Genomic DNA, 16,270 nt, shown 5'->3' with positions numbered 1-16,270 from the left:
AAAAAAACAAATGTATTAAAACTATTTTTATTTTATTTTTATATTTAGAAATAAATGAAGTATAATCGCTGTAAAACATAGGATCGATAAAAATATATAAATAAATACACTACCACATTTAACTAGGAATTTATTTTTTACCTTGTTCAACACATAGCTACCTGTCAAAGTGACACAACAAAATGGCCGATTTGAAATCACAAATTCATTTTTAAATGCAAGCAAAAAAATTAAAAAAAAAAAAAAAAAAAACTATATACACAATATTCGAAAGTTATATAATTTTTCTACTTAAAACTAATATTATTCTAAGCTAATAATACTCAGTTATTTATAACTAAATTATTACTATTGACTTTGTCCGATTATTTTATCTAAATGAGGATCGAAGTTTTAAAATAATAAATTAATTGTCATTATCTTTTATAAATTATTTTTAATATAATATTTAATTTTGTATCTAAGTATAACATTAATTAGCTTGGATTCGTTAAAAATTTTGAGATTTTAACACAAAAAAAAAAAATACAATAATACCATAATAAAAAAAAATCAATCAAACATTCTCCCTTATGTGTAATTTATTGAACACATACAATTATACATAACTCTTGTTTCTGTTTATTGCAACCCCATGGTATGATGAACTGTTTAAGCACTGCGTTGTCATACCAGTTGCTGTGCTACATTTTTGAGTTAGTTACTTTTTAACTCCTTGTCTGTGAATGTGGTCAATAATTCAACTTTTAAACATCCATAGAGCGACCATCTGGAGGTTGTTGTTTATTAATTATTATTTTACAATATATTTTAATAGAGAAACTATTTATTGCATTAATGTTAATAAAACACCATCAATTATCTCATTTGTTATTCATAATATAATTTATTTTGTAATAATTAGTCAACTTTCTTTTTATTGAGATATAAGAAAGAAAACAAAGATATAAGAAATAAAAGATAGATATAAGATAAAAGATTTACAATAATGTCATCTTTCTATTGTCAAATAAATATAATAAAAACAAAACAAAGTTTGTGAAAATGTGATTTCAAACCGTTATAAAAATATATGTAACGACTACAATAATTGTTCTATGCGGAAGATACCTACTTTATTATTTCATAGGCCAAAACAATTAAATTAAATTTTGAGCCAATAATAAATATTAAAGTTTTAATTTAATCCATAAAGAAACTTGACCAACAAAAATTTAAAGATGTTTCACATCTGTTTTTTATAACTATCATACAAAAAAGGTATAATTTAAAATAATAAATTTTATAGCGCGTAGAAAAATATTAAAACAAACTCTATGGTCAAGTTATAACAAAACCGATACCTATACAAGCAAGGATACTTATCTTCTATATATCTACTTTATCTATATACCTATATACAAGAGATTAATTCACAGCACAAAAGAACTGGTTGGTATACAAGCTCCATCGTCCGACATTACTGATGACCCCTACCATTTGTTTTATTGTCAAACTCGAAAGAATGTCGCGGTTTTATGAAGTATAATCACGAGCTAAAATATGAGCAGTTATAACTTTATATATGCTTATGTGTTCCGTAAGCGTACATTGGAATACTCTGTCCATACATTAATAATGTATGTACAATATAACATCAAACTTAGTTCTACACAACGAGTTCATAAAATATATTATTATTATTTTTTATTAGTAAGATATTTTGGTAGTTTCGTACTGGTAGGGTAGTTGGAAATAGTTTACATTCACCGTTGTCTCGGATTTGATGCTCCATTCATACTTCTTAATTCTGTATACGGTCTCCGACCTAAGAATTTGACATCTTCGCCATTTACTAGAGGTGAATAGTCCCGACGTTTTCTGTACACCATAATTCTGTAAATATTAAAAAAAAACAATAACACAAATAAAAATATACAAAAAGTATTAAGGCCTGTTTCACCGCACGTGGATAAACTTTTTAAGAATAGGCTTTAACAGCACGAGGTAGAATAGGCCATTAGGATCTGTTTCTCCTCAATTAAATTAAAGCTTTTAGAGTCATAATAACGAATAGAAATATCCGGTACACATAAATTTGTATCTGTGGGATACTGTCATCCGTCAAATAGCATTATATACAAACGGTGAAACAGGCCCTTTTTATACTACTATTAATAATTATGAGGCCTTGATTATATTATTGTATTTTTATCTATATTATAGTCACAAGGTAATATGATCATATGTAGTGTGATGCTTTGGGCTAAGTCAATCAATCCCTATATAAATTTTCAATCATTAATAATATACTTTTTATTTATACACTCAAGTTCAATTAAATTTTGAAACTTGTAATGTGTGAAACTTTATGTTAATAATACAGTTTAAAAAAATTAGTTCATTAATTAAAATTAGTAACACTAATATAAGTAGGAATTGACCATAATTTTTACATTACTCGCTTTACATATTAAACTTTACTATCATCAGATTTTCATATATACATATTACATATATATTATAGATATAATTATAGAATACTATTCAGTAAATCGAATAATACATTTAGAGCCGTAAATACTAGTTTTATAGATCAATTAATGATTGTTCGTAACATGTGCAATAACGTGTCAATTGTGTACAAATGATTTTATGGGACAATTATTGGTTTATAACTTTATAGTCATTTCAGTTATTGTATATTATACAGAACTACTTTGCTTTATCGGTATACTTTGTGTTTTAGTTGATATATGTATTGTACTACATTATTATTATTATTAAAAAAGTGTGTGTACTTATGTACGCACGTAAGAAGTAGTGATGTGCCGGATCGTTAAAAATGTATATCCGCGGATACGGATATTTAGTGTCAATATCGGTACGGATACGGATCTTTATTTACTCACTCAATCGGTGTCGGCGTGTGACCTCAAAACGCTAGTTGACGTCACGCCCGCCGCAACGACGGGTAGGACAGGTTTCAGCTTTCATTGCGGGCGTATTTTTTTTTTGTTAACCGACTTTCGAAAAAAGGAGGAGAATCTCAATTCTGTATTTTTTATGTATGCTACCTCAGAACTTTACTGAATGGATTACGATGTCGATGATTTTTTTTTTTTATCAAAACGTGGTGCGTGTGACGTGGCCCCATTAACATTTAATTGAGATTTAACAAATACTTTTCAAGTTATATCTAATAATAAGTATTTACTGGACTATTTTTTCGTCGATTTACGTTTGTATTGTACCGCACAGTTCATTGGGTTCACGATTTTAATAATTCTTGTTTTAATTGAAAGCTGTTGCTTGTCTTGTAGTTCCAATTAAATTTGATCGAGATAAAATGACTAATCTTTGATGACACGAATATAACGGTGCGTACGCGTCGTTGTCGTCACTTATTTTTTCGTTAACGTTATTAGAAACTACTTCGATTTGAACTATCGTATAACGTACTATATTATCCACTAGATGGCAGTGGGAGTTTATTGTTTATAAATAATTTTTATGATTCTTCTTTTAATCGAAAGCCGATATTTGTCTTGTGGTCCCATTTAAATTTGATCGAGATCTGATAACTATTTTTGTAATTGAAGTCAGTTTTTTTTTTCGTTTGCGAGAAACAATTATTTAGCAACCAGGTCCAGGAAACGTCTAAAAAGGAAGGCATCTAAAAAGCTTAATAAACTGCGACAAAATCCGAAAAAGTTGTTTCAAGAAAAAGTTATTTGTTTTTCATTTTATTATATTTATAAAAATAAAGTCATAACTTTCGTCTTTTCTGTGATAGTGATTTTATAAGATAGTTGATTTAGTACCTTCGAGTTCTATACTATTAGTATGGTATCTTACTAGAATATATGTTTGGTATTAAAGGTACCAAATATTTGATTTTAAGAAAAAAAAAATACTCTGAATAGGATTTTTTAACACATTCGCGGACATTATCATGGTAGTCTCTGTTCAACGTTGTGCTGGCATCATATTAAATTTTTTGAAGACTACGACAGAAACGTCTTATCACGTCTTCGATAACAAAACAATGCGTATGTTTTGTCATTAAAACTACAACTTTTAATATGTTAATGCAGGGACTAGTAAATGCAGGGATGTGGGTAGTTAGAGGGACGCATTGACACGTTGCTCGCGTGTGTGACGTTGCCGCAAAGTCCTAACTGTCCATCTTTTACATACGCAAATACTTGTTCAATATGACAGTAAAGTTTAGAGTATTTGATATGTTGTGACATAAAGTACAAATATTAGAATTTTTACTTCAAAATTCATTCGTTGTGCTATTATATGATAATCTTACATTCTGACGTACAATCTGACGTACTGTCCGCGAAAGTGTTAATTATACTACTTAATCACATCACCTAAGTTATTATGCAGCATTTTATCCCGTCAATTAAATTTGTAAATTAATAAAATACCCGTAAAAGATCCGCATGACAAGTGACGAATACGGATACGGATCTAATTTTTTTCCGCGGATATCCGCAGATACGAATACAGATATCCGGAACATCACTAGTAAGAAGTTATACTTCATTGGCTAGCAAACTTCACGTTGCTAACTTCTTCTTCGTTGAGCTAACTTCAGTGTCGGTTTTTTGAGAGGATGTGCGCGCGCATCCTAAAAATTTTCACTCATTTTTTCATAACGCGACAAAAGAAGTATAACTTCAAAAAAAAAAAAAACAAAACGAACAGAAATTTTTAAAAATATTAATAAAAATAGTACTCCTCCGGTGGCAGATTGAGGCCCAGGCTGCCGATAGTTAAGGCTCCACGCTGAGGAACGGCCTCACAATGCGGGCCGTTTCAAGCAACAACGCCTTCTGTATCTGATCCTTGATCCAACAGTCAAGCGAGAGTCTATTGTTATTATTTAGTTATTATTATAACTATTACGTAAAGTTAGCCTGAGTTAGCGTGAACAAAAGATTAAGGGCCTGTTAACCTCAACTAATACACTACTATACAATTTTTGAATTCATATGTGTGAATTAAAATGTCTGACTGATAAATATATCGTAAACTTTTTTCTTTCATAAATACATCTATTAGTATTATCAGTAACCGGCGAAACAGTCATAGTATTAATCATTACATTTCGTAGTTTTCTAATAATTATTGTTCAAAATGTCTCAACATTTATAACAATAATATAATAACAAATTTGTCAATACGTAAAACTGGGACATTTGTCTGAGGAAAATATTGCGAACATCAAAGATAAATAAGACGACGTCAAAGGAAGATATGAGGCTTTAATATATTGATTCCCAAAGTGGTCCGGGCGTCTACGTTGCCTACGTTGACGTGACCAAAAATGGAGGTTCATAACTCGTAAGCAGGGGCCAACACAAAATTGTCTCAATACAACGTGTCGACAGGGCTTCACCGTTGTGGGCATGGTGGACATGCCCACAACCTTCATCCAAAACATATTTTCCCTTGATTCGATTATTTTATGGGATTATGGTATGGATGACCTAAAAAAAAGCACCGGAAGAAATATTCCGGATATTTCCTTCAATTATTTATTTTATGGAATCAAACCATTTTGGGAATCAATGGTCCTGGAACCTGGACCACTTTGGGAATCAATGGTCTAGACAAGGTTAGTGTAATTTAAACGAACGAAGATAATAATATAACGCCAACTCGATATCTTGTGACACAGAGGAACTTCTAAAATATAATATTTAAAACTATAATCGCTGTCAGCTAAGTATGTCTTTTAAAATAAATTATAGAAAAACAATATTCTATCATCACTGGTTGCTCTTAGCTCGGATAGTTATCAACTTCAGTCCTTGTTTAATATCGTTTGACAATAAAAACCTTGGCCTCATTGATGTCAAATAACAAAAAAAAAAAACGTTATAATCAAACAGCTATATAAATAACAATAACAAATATTAAATCTAAAACTTCGTTGAAATTTTTTACTTGATAAATAATTAATTACTGATCGAGAGCTATATTTTGTATTACATAATATCTAACAATTATTTTTATGCACATGATATTTACACAATTATTATTTATTAATAAGACAATATTGCGTAAAGTGACAAATTAAATAATAATAAAAAAAATAACGAACAAAAACGCTAATAAATCGTTCAAGAACACTCTGTTACACATAAAAGTGAAATAATCGAAACGAGAGGCGCACGCGCATTTAGATCAGCAATTTATTCACTCGCTTTCCGACCTCCGAGCTTGACAGTCTCGTGTCTAGTAATAATTGTTTTTTTTTTGTCTAATAATTGTTTGTTTATTATAACTATTATCAACACTACAAAGAAACAAGGTAAAGACTATTTTATTTTTTTACTCAAGTACATTAATAAGTTAAATTAAAAAAAGATACTGGTTTGATTATGTAATCAATTGTACATTTTAAATAATAATAATATTTAAATCTATTATTAGCATTACATACATACCATAAATTTTAATAACAGTTTTATTTTATTATTAAAACTTTTAATAAAATAATTTTATTTACATAAACGTTTAACAGCTATTTCGTTTTATTTTTAAAAATTAAAAAAATACATATTTGTAATCAACCAAGTATATTTTTGTGATAATTTGTTTTTTTATTGTTTTAGATCAAATAGAAGGCTAAAACCACCGTCTAATTAAAGCAGTTTGTGAGGTATTTTTACATATTAATATATTATATTTGCCACTTGCACGAGTAATATTTATTCCAGTTTTTTGAAGTGACAAAATAACAAAAAACAGTACTTCCCTTTTTTATCATTAACAACCTTTAGTTAATGTAAATATTTATAACTTACAATTACTCGTAAGTTAAAAAAAATATTTTATATCCGCAAAGCTATGATGTAACATTTCTAATAAATTATCGAACATTTTGACTTTTATTTATCACCTATTTTACAGACTGCAACAAAAACGATGTTTAAACAGATAGGTCAAAGGTCTGGGTTTTTAATTTATTTTCGGATGTAACTAAAATGACGTTACATATAATTTTAAATTTTCTGGCTTTGACTTTGAACATTATTAAATGTTACTTTTAAAACATACGTACGTAACACTTGTTCACTAGTTCATTAGCAGCTGACTCTAGGTATATAATTGTTTGTATTTTTTATTATTATTTTTTTTTCTCTCTAATTACCTCAATTTTCTTGTTGAGCTTTTTGTCGTTGGGTCTTTGTTGGCAATTACTATAAATGTGTAAAACAAGTTTATATATACCATCATCTGCGAGGCTTGTCTCCGTTTGGACAAGTTGAGTACATGATCCTGTATTCTTAACTTTGTCGGCGGGGGGGGGGGGGGGGGCCTGGTGACTTATAGTACAGGTATTTTTACCTATTTTGAGCACCAGTCCTTCGCTAATTGTGTTGTCAAACTTTGTGTTGTAGTTATATCATTAAAAAGATAAGGTTCATATCCTTCAAAAATTAAAAAAGGACTAATAGTATAAGGTTATATTTTTTTTTGAGGTTATATTAATCTGACAGATTTAAGGAAAAGAAATTGAAATACGGTAGCGACATCTACTATTGTTAGTTTTATGAATGTCTTTAAATAGACATTATTCTAGACCTAGGTCATCATAGCATAAACATTAAATAAGGAAATAAGGAATATTATTTAAGGATAAAACTACTAAAATAACTTATTAAGTTTACGTCATTCGGGTTAGTACGAATTCACTGACACAATGCCTTCATCGCAAGAATTAGCAGTTATGACAAAATAAAGAAACTTTAATGTAGTGAATCATGAAAACAACACTTCTTTTATTAACAGTCGAGTAAAATCTCATCAGTCATTTTCTAATTGTAAAGTAGCGTTTAGTTGACACACAATTTTTTAATAATAATTATTTTGTGACTTCCGTTAGATGTAAATCAGAGTAATGATTGGCATTCTATTGTTGCCAATCATTGGCATATAAAGGTAAGGTAATAATTTAATTATCATTACTTGAAAAATCGCTAGTTTTTTATACAACCAAATCACGTGAAATACTTCGTCATCTTTGTCTGTCAGTAACATGCGAATAAAGATGTTTTAAAAGTCAGCATACACAATTACATGCACGTGATACACTAAGAAGTAAGAATGCTGTTAAAAAAAGAAAAAAAAAAACTACATCAAACCATGCCAGTTTTTAATGACATTTATTTTTATTTTTAAAAGTGTAGGCGGACTTAATACGCATATACATACTTTTTGTTTTTGTTATCTTTTTATAAGTCTAGTCGAGGTCAACTTACATAATATGGTAGTAATACGTACTAAACGCTTCGCGCTTCAGCCTGTAATATCCCACTACTGGGCATAGGCCTCCTTCCCCAAGTAGGAGAAGGATCAGAGCTTAATCCACCACGCTGCTCCAATGCGGGTTGGCGAATATATTCCCTACTATGGGTAACGATCGCTATCATCATATAATACGTACTAAGCTAAATAAATATTACCAAAAAAAAGTGAGGTAAACATACCTACGTACCTTGTACGAATGTAGGTATGTATTAAAAGCAAGCTAGACTGTACGACGTAGCGTAGTGGATTAAGCTCTGATACTTTTCCTACATGGGGAAAGAGGCCTATGCCCAGCAGTGGGGAAGAGGTAATGGAATATTACAGGCTGAAGCGAGCGAGCGAGTCTGTACAAGTATTTAAGCGAATTAAGTAAATTTATCTTGAGTTGATTAAACAATTATTTGTTTTTAATTTATTTACTAAGCATTATATATAAACCAATTTTGAAATAGAGGTATATAAATTTTCTGTTACTAATGACTATGTTTCTAATAACACATAATTTCTCATGATGGAAGAAAAAGTAATACATATTATTATAAAAAGTATTACATACAATTATAAAATCTAAGTTGAGCAAATACTGTCCCAAGAATATATATTTCAAAACAATAGTGACAAGGAATAGTGACAATAACTTTTTTTAAATCTATTTTTTTAAGTTATTCTGTTAAATTTGATAATAGGACTCTTTTTGTATACTACAATATTAGAACTTGTGTGAATCATACATTTTATGGAACACTTGAAATAATCTTTTAAGCTATAACATTAGAGTTAATGCAGTGAATAGTACATCATATTAAATGTCGTGACTTATTTATTGAATCATTAAATACACTTTTATATTTTTTTTTTCAAAAATGTAACTCAAATACAACAAAAGAGTTTTATGCCTTTATGAATTGTGGCGGGTTTATTTAGCAAAAACATCATTGACATTAAAAATAATTACTTGTTTGATATAATCATATTTTTTACATCTTTCCAATAGAAGTTTATATGATGATTAGGATAAGGGCGGAACGTCTGAAATATCCATAAATATAATTGCCTTTTTGTGTTTTTTTAATTGACTGCAATTAAATCACCTTGTTGGTCAAAATCAAAACGATGGATTAACGAATAGTTTCCAACAAAAGAAAAAAATATTTAAGAATTTATTATTTAGTTTGTGTATCAAATCCTTGCTTAAAATGTGTTTTCAGTGAGACAATACAGATGCATTATCTAATCGGCCTTGTGTATTATAATTATCACGCTCTGGTACTACGTTTATGTCTATTTACGTTAGGTTTAAACCTAGTTTTAATTTGTTTTCATGAGCCAGTTTTATATATCTATCTAAGACCACCTTTTGCGCAACGTATTTTGTAATATAATTATATATTATGAGTATTAGACAAAATAAATAAATAAAAAAGTTCTTTTTGACAGATTACAATGCTACACAGGTAAGTAAGAAATATTATCTGAAGTATTAATTTTTACTAAATTTGCGAGAAAAAGAAATTTAGAATAATATACTTATATTTTTGTCCGGCGTTCAAACCTTTTTAAGATATTTGTCATGTACTGCTAATTCAGTATTGGCAACGCAGACAGTAATAATTACGAAAACAATTATTACAATGGCTTATATAGACAAACTTAATTTATATATCAGACTGGTAGATGTTTTTGTGTGTTTGTAGTCAGAATAGAATGAATTTTTAATTCCATTTATGACAGTTATATTAAGTCATTTTGTTTAATTTCAAATTATGCATGTCTCTGTTTGTTAAAATTTTTAACTCTTTTTTGACAATTAAGTGCGTAAATATGCGTAATAAAGATTTTTTTTTTTTGTAAAATTTTAGATGTTTGTCTGAATAGTATGTGTCTGTAAGTATTGGAAAGTTTTTGTATGTGTATTTCAGATGCCTTTTAAATAAAATAGAATTCTACAACAAAAGAATCTAGAACAATATGTGCAAACCCTAGCTGACGTCACTGATTGTTCAATCTACGTGTATCCTGTCCTTTATGAAGGCGATGGTGATTCCATTGTACAATGGATAAGTATATATGTTCATATGATTATGTATAATTCCAAAGAAGTTTTATCGCGATTTATAATCTCATACTTGCTGATTAGTCTACATACTTGAATAATAAATGCTAAATACACGTTTGTTACTTTTTCATACAAAAACTACTGAACATACTGTGACAACTTGACTTTGAAACTGGCTATGTAGATAGCTAGAGATCTAATCTTTATTCTATTCCAATATTCTAACGTAACCAGGAGTTATGCGTTGAAAATCGCAGGAGGCAAAAAAGTATATAAATCAAAATAAATAAGTCAGTAAATTAAAATTAAAAACTACTAAATCTGAAAAATTCTTTCACTCAGAGGACGTTATCACAGTGTTATACGCTATATTCTAATGAGAGATAAGGGAATAGTCCAGTCAAGTAAAACATGCGAGTGAAGCCGTGAGCGGAAAGCTAAGTACTAAATAAACTGGCCGCTTTGTTTGACATTACATTGTATATATGCTAATAATAAAACCTACATCCTTCACGATGGACAGATAAGTAATCTTTTGCCTGCAACTCGGTTCACATTTCAATTTTTATTTTACCCTTCTATGTTATAACGTCGAAAGAAATAAATTTTTCGAATTATTGCGATATTTTTAATTGATTCTCCATTGGTCGTAACGTGACTTAAGATAGCCTGTAGTCGATAAAATATACTATCTGTGGGGAGACCCACAAGGACTGCACAAACACCCAGACCACGACAAACATCTATGTTATGTATGGCCGATGCAAATGTTTGACGTGCGGGGAAGGAACACGCAACCGCCAGCGCATCAGCCACAAACCAGTGCTGTGACCGTAATAATAGCCTAAAGAAGTTAATAATTTGGATCTAAAGAGCAAATTGCAAGCCCTAAATAAGCAGTACATCTTCTAGGTATGTATGTAACGATGTAGAATCTAGTCTAGACCTAAGCTCAAATGACGTGGAAATGAAATTACACTACTTCATCACATGTTATAAATAACATGGGGAAATAGTCTCAAGATTGAGTGTTCCGTGTCTAGCTCGTTATATCCTGATTGAAATGGATCAAGTGTATTATACAGTATATGGTGATGCGATGTGCAAATAAATTTTTAAAAAAAAGGTTTTATTTAATTGCAAAATTAACCTCTACTTTAAAATAAATTTCATTATTGTTTTAATTTGATATATATTTTGATATTTTTATCTAATTAAGGATGGTTACAAAGTAATTAAGCAGATATGGATAAAATAATATTCTATTTACAAAATTTATAATTATTTGCTAATATTTCATAATAACACTTAGTGTTTATGGACAGCAATTATTATGTAGTAGCAAGTACATAGTATTATGTATGCAGTTGAGGTGACATAAGAGCTTAAATCTCTCTTTTTTTTGTAATTCATGTGTCAACTTTTGTTCAAGTAAATGTATTTGAATGTGTAATTGTTATTTTCATCATTACAGCCTATACAGTCCACTGCTGGACATAGGCCTCCACAAGTTTACGCCAAAAATAACGTGAACTCATGTGTTTTGCCCATAGTCACCACGCTGGGCAGGCGGGTTGGTGAAATTGTTATTTTAATTCTTTTATATTATGTCGATTGTATTTGTAAAAAAATGTTTCATTTACATTTTTCCATCTTTAATACATATAAAATTAAGTAAGTATTATAATTTCTTCTGTTTTTTTAAAATTGTTTTATATAGAAATTTGTGTGATAAAATAAACTTGTAAATTAAAAAAGTTATGTTTTGTGTATATGTATGTATGTTTCTATAACTTTCAAAGAAGTTATATTTGAATGGTATTAGTTAATAAGAATTTTTTCTAAAAATAAGCTAGATTAGGTTTGGAGTAATGATAGTAAAGGATTATAGTTGTGTAAGTAGGTTTATTGTATCCCTAAAAATAAAAATATTTAATTTAATTTTTTTAATAGTCTACACTGAAATAATAAAACCTTTTTTTAAATGTTTAAATCTGACTATCTTATTCTAATTATTTTTATCCTGTTTAACAGGTAACCGAACGTCACCAAGAGAAATTAAAAAATAAACAAATAACCTTACGCTTGTTGTACTTGTATATTTATGCCGGTGAATCCAGGATGGTAGGCATAATTTTACGTTATAGAATTTTCTAGTTACAAAACTTTGTATTGTTTCACAATTTAAATTTAATACATAAAGTAATGTTAACTTATACCAATAAAGGATAGGAAACAAATATGTGTAAGAAAGGTGAGTTTATTGAGGATTATTGAACTTAAGATTAATGTGGAAAAAATGTACATGCAACAGACATTTCAACAAGTTGTTTAGAAATAGATAATACAGGAAAAAAGGAAAAATATGTGATGTTTTGTTTACCCATAGTTAATTTTAAGTATTACAAGTTAACATGCATTTATAATTTAATTCTATAAGTATAAATAATAATTAAAAATAAAAATTTAAAACAAAAACTTATCTAATAACATTGTTAGTATTAAAATTATTATTTAAAACGTAATAAGTAAACGACAGGTCCCAACCTTAAGTTTTTCAATTAATAATACAAATTATACATGATTGAAATGTGTAAATTTTTACAAACTACGCTTTTTATCAATTCCTACTATTAGTTCGAACTCTTTCTATATATGAATATATCTTTTTTAAGTTTTCAATCGTTAATAAAATGGTCTTCATTCATCTACTGAAGTATAAATACATTTTTTAAACGTGTAGTGGATGACACTTCATGTAATTACAACTTATAGAAGCAAAAATTTATAGTAGGAATTGACTATTTTTTTGAACTTCTTCAAGAACTTGTATATAATTATGAATACAATAACAATAATTTAGTACAATTCTCATAATATTTCATTACAATGTTATTTTATATTTTTTATTTGTGTATAAAAATATAGAAAATATTGTATATTTATGATTTATAAATATAATTAAAAATATCTTGTAATGTATATTTTTAAACAAAAAAGTATAATGTGCAATCAGTGCAATAAATATGTGAAAAAAATATGTAAACATGTGGAATTTGTGCGTACATTTTTAATTAAAAAAATCTGGTAGTGAAAATAAAAACCAGACTTTTTTAATTTATGTATATACAATTGTGTGCGTTTTAAAGGACACAAAATGGCGTCTGCTACGTAGCAAAATCTAGACATGTATATAATCAAAGAGATGTAATATATTATTTAAATAGTAAATATCTATTTTGTGCTTAGCTATATTTACATGCAGTGAAAGTAAGACATAATATGTACTTTTGTACTAGTAATTATTACCTTGTGATTACTATATTTGTATAATAAGTATCCAGGCAAAAATTTCATGCGATTTTTTAAAAGGAAAATGCAAATGTTTTAAATCATACAGCCTATTGATATGATTATAAAATAGACACAAGGAGTAGGTATATATTTTTCATGAGTTTTAATTATTATTATGTACAATAACTGGAGTGTATATTATTGTTATATTGTATATCAAGAAAGCTAATTTTAAGTAAAAAAATTGTTTTTGAATTACTGTGAAAAATTATTGAAATTGAATTTTGAGCCTTGAACTAGACCTTTTTTGATCTTATTATAGTTTTTGTCTCAAATGTTATAAAATTATTAAAAAAGGAATGGTCTTACTTTTATTCGGCCTCATAATAACTATAGGAATCACGAATAATATCTGAAACAAAAAGATTGACATTTTAAAAATGGTCCGTAACATAATTATTACATAGTGTACACTCACCTTTTTGTCACAGTTGCATTGAAAAAAAAGTTTTAGGCTTACAAAAATAATAATGATTATTATTAATGCAATATATATATATTAATGCAATTTTATTACATTAACTACAGAATTATTTAAAAATTTTAAAAGTTTTATTTATCGGTTTTTATCCTTTAAATCACTTACTAGAATTGAAATAAATCCTTAAAGACACAAAAAAAAATACTAATAAGTCCCTAATATACACTTACCTCACCCCAAAGTCCCCGCTACCAAGGACGCAGCGATGACCAAGAGAGCGGTCGCGATTCCCCCCGCACCAACCGCTGCACCTTTCACTTCTTCTGTGTCGTCACCGAAAGGCTCCGATACTGTTAACGTTTCTGCCAAAACATCCCACCAGTTAAATGTATACTAGTAGCTTGAACATCAGTAAAAAACAAAACATCAGTTATATTAATTTGTACTAGTAGCTTGTAGATCAATCAAAACCAACCACCAGTTAGGTGTATACTAGTAGGTTCTATATCAAGATTTTGAATGAATTACCATAGATAATACTATATTTTGAGATAACGAGACCAACAATTCAAAATTTTGACAATTAAATTTTTTACACTGATTTAAAATCTTTTCATTTAACTATATGCAAATAACTATATCAGAAATACGTTATATAAAAAAAAAATCGTTATCTAATATTAAGTAACAAAATGTGGAGACAATTAATGTTAAAGAAAAAAAAATAAGAATTATATTCTAAAAAAAAAATCCGAAAATAAAAAATAATTAAATCGTTAATTACACTACAGTGTCTATAAATTAAAAAAAAATATCTCATGCTAGAAAAGATAGTATATTACTATGTATATTTACTACTTATGTTTAAAATAATTAGCCCAAAGAAAAAACCAAAAAAATTTAGAATACTCAATGCAATACCAACACATGCACTTTGTACACATGCCATACATAGGTACTGTAAACTTAACACTTATTTTATGATTCAAAATTTAATACTTATTAATACAAATGACATCTGCACATATCGTAATCTTATACATGAAATTCTCGTGTCACAATGTTAGCTGGACCGCTTTTCATGAAATATTGTGTGCATATCGTGTAGGTAAATTGAATATCTTGTAGTAAGAATAAAAATATAGATTAGACTTTTTTAGGAATTTTTATGCCTATATCATACATATTATCGTAATTTTACCCAAAACATGTAAGAGGAAGAAGAATTGATACTTAAGAATAAATTGTTACTGTTTTTTAAGACAGCATCAGCCACGTGTTGATAAACTCAGAGTATTTACCGAGACTTTTTTTTACAACATACAATTAGTCTTTTTACATACTTATAACCAATAAGTAGATTATGCAAAACTGATGTAGGGTACAGCAGGAATTTCCTGCTCAAAATATGGAGCAGCCCGACTGGGGTAGTACTTCGAACTTACAGAAGATCATAGCTAAATAATACTGTTTTCAAGCAGTATAGTGTTCCTGTTGGTGAGTAAGGTGACCAGAGCTTCTAGGGAGGGATTGGGTCGGCAACGCGCTTGCAATGCTTCTAGTGTTGCAGGCGTTTAGAAGCTACGGTAATCTCTTACCATCACGTGAGCCGTACGCTTGTTTGCCGACCTAGTGATATAAAAAAAAATGCAAGTGATTATGGAAACTAAAATAAAAAATGGTTTCAAACGAAGATAAAATACATAACTAGAATATATAATTGAGTACATAAAAATTATTGTAGTTTAAAATTTTGGTAACCTGTCAAAATGGAGGCGTATTTTGTTTGCAATTCACACACGGCAGAAGTGAAACTTCAAAAAGTAGCCTTGGAGAGATTTTTTCCTCAGTTAATATTTTTTTGTAAATAAATAAGTACTGTTTAATGTATTCAATATTATATGTAGATATTTATTTCTTCATTTTTACACATTTTCGTTTTATCAAGTTTCAAATCACAACTATTCTAAATAAGTTTCAGTTCAAAAATTTACTGTAAGGAATTACTAGATTGTATCGTCATTAAACGACGTATTATGTTAATGTAAAACTACCGCCAATTTGTAGAGCAAATTCTGTTGCCGAGAATTTATAGTTATAGTCAATAAAAAATTCAACAGGTT

The 16,270-nt window shown here is 28.6% G+C and overlaps 1 protein-coding gene and 1 long non-coding RNA gene across 2 annotated transcripts in view; one reads left to right on the top strand and one right to left on the bottom strand.

Moving 5' to 3' along the window:
* Nucleotides 1-11: 11 nt before the first annotated feature.
* The window catches only part of LOC123666528 (trehalase), a 52,849-nt gene continuing 36,590 nt past the window's right edge, over nucleotides 12-16,270 (bottom strand). Inside the window, exons 14-15 of the mRNA XM_045600604.1 lie at nucleotides 14,383-14,509; nucleotides 12-1,875 (exon numbers count right to left, since the gene is read on the bottom strand). Of these exons, the coding sequence (XP_045456560.1) occupies nucleotides 1,746-1,875; nucleotides 14,383-14,509 (257 nt within the window). The 3' untranslated portion in view covers nucleotides 12-1,745. The remainder of the gene's footprint in view (nucleotides 1,876-14,382; nucleotides 14,510-16,270) is intronic.
* On the top strand, nucleotides 6,137-6,886 carry LOC123666529. The gene is made up of 2 exons (XR_006745267.1): nucleotides 6,137-6,313; nucleotides 6,618-6,886. It is a non-coding gene; the product is annotated as an uncharacterized LOC123666529 (long non-coding RNA).

This window comes from Melitaea cinxia, chromosome 26, assembly GCF_905220565.1.
Source record: "Melitaea cinxia chromosome 26, ilMelCinx1.1, whole genome shotgun sequence".
Taxonomy (NCBI): Eukaryota; Metazoa; Arthropoda; class Insecta; order Lepidoptera; family Nymphalidae; genus Melitaea; species Melitaea cinxia.
The sequence above is the reverse complement of the archived record's forward strand: the minus strand, read 5'-3'. Positions and strand labels throughout refer to the sequence as shown.